This window comes from Aquila chrysaetos, chromosome 12 (assembly GCF_900496995.4).
Source record: "Aquila chrysaetos chrysaetos chromosome 12, bAquChr1.4, whole genome shotgun sequence".
In the NCBI taxonomy this organism is placed as follows: Eukaryota; Metazoa; Chordata; class Aves; order Accipitriformes; family Accipitridae; genus Aquila; species Aquila chrysaetos.
In genome coordinates this window covers 1,039,272-1,043,990 of record NC_044015.1, presented here as the reverse complement: position 1 = coordinate 1,043,990, position 4,719 = coordinate 1,039,272, and the positions used below count along the sequence as shown (strand labels likewise).

Here is a 4,719-nt window from a genome sequence, read left to right as displayed (position 1 = left end):
CTGCTGTTTCAGAGCAATTTATTTGTCTTTCAAAAGTGCGTGTGTAATTCTGCCCTGACTGTTCCTCATCCCAGGCTGCCAGGAGAACACCACACCAGGCTCCTGGGACACATCCAGTACCAAAGCCCGCCATGGGCTGCTTTATTCCTACTGTGCTAACGAGTGCTGCAGCATTCATTTTTATTAGTCATAGTCTGATTTTAAGCATTATTATTTACTTACATTACAGAAATATAATTAATTTCTGGCTACTGAGCACACAGATAGAAAGGATTTATTAGATCCTTTGTAGGAATTATAAACAAAAAGCAGGTGGCGAGTAAGAGACAAGCTCAGGGAGGCCTCAGGGCTCACCTGGATGTGCGATGGTCTCAAAACTTCCCAACAAAGCTGAAGAGCAAGTCCTAGGTTTCTGGCAAGGCATTTATGTCATGATAGGTAACTTCAAACATTCTCCTTCCCTCATGGGCTATTCAGACCAGAAAACACCACACCAAATGTTATCAAATTCAACTCCTGCTTTTTAATGCAGTTTTTAAATGAGTTAAAAACACTTTAGATAACAGGGATATATTAAAGACAGAAGAGCATCTTAACCAGGTAGAGGTTTATTGGAAGGCTTGTGAGAATACAGATTTATTGTGCGTACAAATGCAAGCAAGTGCCCCAGGTGGGCAGTAGTGGGAAGGTCATAAATAGGAGACTATTTCCTGTACCAGATCTGAATCTTCTTCTCCCGTTTGATTTTCTTCTGAAGCTGCAGGATTCCATACAACAAAGCTTCAGCAGTAGGTGGACAACCTGCGGGAGAAAAAGGAAGCCCGCAGGGCTGCTAGCTGCACTGAAATGTAGCCAGCAGAAGAACTACCGACAAGCTTTACCCCAAAGCAGGCTGTGATTTCCCTCTGGCTTCGCGTATGTCTCAGGCTGCAGAGTTCATAAAAGCAAGAGGGCTCCTTTAGTTTAAAGCAACTGATGGTGTTTTTTGAAAAAGGCCTTTACAAAATGTAGAAAGGCTTTGCTTTTAAGCAAGGTGGTATCTCACAGGAGATTATGTGGTTGACTAAACTACAGCCCACACTTTACACAACTATTACTGGCGAGTGACATCACCAGAGCTCCACTCGCTTACTGGAAACCCCAGGCAGATCTTCCTGAAACATCTGCAACTTCAGCAACACAATTTGAAACAGAAAGATCTTCAAAAACTACACCAAGCACCTTCGAAACATACAAAATTAACTTCACTCCTGTTCTGCTCCGAGTTAGCGCCGCGGCACGCAGAGCTGTGTTTCCTACCTGGCACGTAGATGTCCACCGGCACAATGCGGTCACAGCCCCTCACCACGGAGTAGGAGTAGTGGTAGTAACCCCCGCCGTTGGCACAGCTGCAAGAGACGGGTGGGTTTCAGCACCTTGTTAAATGCGGCTCAACAGCCCACGGGAAAGATGAGCAGGAGGCAAAGGAGAAGGTGAACCTGGCATGCGAGTGCTGTGAGGCAAGGAGCCACCGGACAGATTTTACAGTAAGGAAGGGATGGAGTGGATGCCAAGGTTTACACCGTGGCCATTCAGCTTCTTCACAAGCCCTGGCTGGAAGGCAGAGGCTACGCTCACAGGCTGTTACGTTTCAAGCTGAATCAAACCAAACTGAACCGTTTTCATTACTCTTACAAAGCAGATATTCAGAGGGTCCTTCCTCTCTACTGCAAAACCTTTTTTATTTTGCCACACCCGTACAGAGCATTTCTAGAACTCGTTCTGTCCCCTCCAGGCCCTGGTGAAATGGCCGCCCTTCGGCCCCAGGAGCACCAGAAGACAAACAAGTAGTCAGTTCCATCATGCCAGAGCTCCACAGAGCGCAGATTTCATGCTGCACAGTAGAAGCATCTTGAAAGCTTTCATCTAAATGCAAATTCTGAGATTCTGGACTCTGACAGCCGCAAAAACCCCAGAATCTTTCACTGGGAAGACTTTGCAGTTCACGGTGACTTGACAGACATCATCATCCTCACCCAAATCAAAGGGATTCTTTACGTTTCATTTGTAACAAGGCCTCTGTATATAATTTAAGGGGTTGGAAATACAAATGAGAAACGGGTTCCCCTCCCTTCATCTCCCCGCTCAAGCAGAGACACCAGATTTCTCCCTTGGAAGATAAGGATGTCCTGGTACTTACCTCCCCATGGAGACCACGTAGCGAGGCTCCGGCATCTGGTCGTACACCTGCAGAACACAGACATTTCAGACCGCTTTCCACCTGCATCCAGCACGTGCAGCCATGTGTGAGGTGTCCACCGCAGTCTGTACCTTTCGAAGAGCCGGAGCCATTTTGTTCGTCAGGGTGCCAGCCACAATCATGACATCAGCTTGCCGGGGACTAGCTCGAAACACCACCCCAAAGCGGTCCATGTCGTAGCGGGGAGCCGCCATGTGCATCATCTCCACGGCGCAGCACGCCAAGCCAAATGTCATCGGCCACAAGGAGCTCTGCAGCAGGAGAGACGCGGCTTATGGGTAAGAACGCTGAAAGCAGGAGCTGAGACCCTGGGCAGGTGACTCACAGAACAAGAGTTGATCAGACAGAAAAGGAAACAGAACAAGAAAAGTTTCAAGGTCTGTTTAGTCAGAGCATCATAAATGAAAATGGTGTTTGCCATTACACGGGACAGCAAAACCCACAGTTTCAGGGAAACAGATCCGCGGAGATCAGTGCATTTGCGGCCTCAGAGATGCTGAACGCACCCAAAGCCGTAGACTCTCCCCTTGACATCTCACGCTGCTGAAGCAGCCACCTCAGAAGCCCCACACAAGGGCTGGAGAAGGGAAAACTCAGCTCAGCCAGAGCACACTGGATTCAGGGCAGTGTCACTCCACCGCACAGAGCAGCTGTTCATTACAAGGACTACGTAAAACCAGAAAGTGCCTTTTGCTCGTTACTGAAGGACAGCTCTGTTTAGACAGGCAGCCTGCGCTGCTTTGCACCACCCTCACATTAAATGTCTCTTCTCTCTCCCACTATGACACAGCACCCCAAATGTCAACCTCTAGCCAAGAAACTTGGCTATTTCCCTGTGGAGACCTTTGAACCTATTTTTATCCTGAGGAGGAGATGGCTCAAATCCATTCCCACCAGCACCTCAAAGCATTCAATACCATTTCTCTCCCTAGTGAGCACGACAGTTTCAGCGACTCACCCTTCGTGCCCAGTTGATCAGGTCATCGAGTTTGGTGACAATATATTCGCCCCTGCTAGTGGGCACGTAGGATTTTTTCTGGACAACAGCTGAGCTCTTTTGCTGGACTTGGACAGAGCTGAAGACAAACGGCGCAGTAGTATCAGTCTCCAATTATTAAGCGTAACTGCAGAATACAATCATTAGCCTCGAGCAGCTGTGATCCCATAAAGAATCCATGGTACATTGCTTATGGACAATCTCACACCCTCTGCTACCGCTGGAGACTGTGTTTATAACAGGGTTTTTTTTTTTCCCCCCACTGTGAGGAGATCTGTGGGGTTTTGTTGCTCAGGCAGAGTCCCTCTGTTCGCAGTACCCAAATTACGGAGCGTGCCCGTCAGGCTCATCACAGACTGCCAGCAGCCTGCCAGTCAATCCTGGCTTTTAAGAAGTGAAGCGCGGAAAAGATCGTCATGCGTGGGGAGACAGAGCTACAGCAAACAGAACCTTTTTTTCCCCTGCACCACCCGGGATCCCCCACCCACGGGAGGAAGGTCTTAGCCCAAGAACCTGCCCTGAAGCACCAGCGTTACCTGTCGGGGCGGTCAGCCACTGGTGTCTGATGGAGCAGCTGAGTGTGAACGGAGGTCACGGCACCCGGCCTGGGAAAAAAGAAAACCCATCGCACCTCTGTGTGACACAGCCCCCACCGCTGTCCACGCTGCCCCCCCCGCGGGGAGCTGAGCCACCCCAAAAAACGGAGAAAGCAAGCGCTCTGACCAAAGCCAGCAGGAGAAGAGAACCCCGCTGAACACCCAACCCTCCCACCCACCCCGACCCAGCTCGCTAGGGGCTCCCTGGCACGCGAGGGGGGGGATCGGGGGGGGGTCATCGCCCCGGGCCCCCCCCGCCCCGCACCAGCGCTCCCACCCACGGACACCCAGCGCCCTCCGGCCCGGCCCTCACCGCCAGGCCGGCACTCCGCGCCGAGAGAGGCGAAGACCTGCAACGAGAGAGCACGGGAGAGCTCAGCTCCGGCCGGAGCCCCTCACCGGGGGAAAGGCGAACGGCCCGAACCCGGGAGAGAGCTCGACGTGGGACGCCCGTCCCGGGGACGAGCCCTGGGCTGTCCCGGAGGGGACGGGGACGGGGACCCCCCCCCCCCCCTCACAGCCCGCTTCCCCGGGGAGAGCTGCGGTCCCTGCCTCGCCCCGGAGCCCCCGGCCCGGTCCCCCCCTCAGGGCTCCGGGACCTCCAGCGCGGCCCAGGTCGCCCCCCTCCAGGCCTCTCCCCCCGGCCCGGTCCCTCCGCAGAGGACCGAGGCCCCGGCCCCGCTCACAGCCCAGCGCCGCCATCTCGCCCGCAGCCCTTCAGGCAACCTCTGGGCGCGGTGCACCCGCTAAGCGGCCCGGCGCGGAGCCGGTACGCCGCCTCAAAGCGCCGGCGGGCAACGCGGGACGGGGCTGGGAGGGTTCCGCGGGCACCCGCCAGGCCCTGCCCCGGCCCGCGGTAAAAGGAAGCGGGGGGGGGGGGAAAGCGG

At 53.8% G+C, this 4,719-nt stretch overlaps 1 protein-coding gene across 1 annotated transcript; it reads right to left on the bottom strand.

Moving 5' to 3' along the window:
* Positions 1-592: 592 nt before the first annotated feature.
* On the bottom strand, positions 593-4,614 carry NDUFS7 (NADH:ubiquinone oxidoreductase core subunit S7). The gene is made up of 8 exons (XM_030032263.2): positions 4,519-4,614; positions 4,146-4,182; positions 3,773-3,841; positions 3,198-3,315; positions 2,311-2,490; positions 2,180-2,226; positions 1,300-1,388; positions 593-801 (listed from the first exon to the last, which is right to left on the bottom strand). Exons 1-8 carry the CDS (start codon positions 4,532-4,534, stop codon positions 704-706), a joined length of 654 nt encoding a protein of 217 aa, XP_029888123.1. The 5' UTR covers positions 4,535-4,614; the 3' UTR covers positions 593-703.
* Between the last annotated feature and the right edge of the window lie 105 nt (positions 4,615-4,719).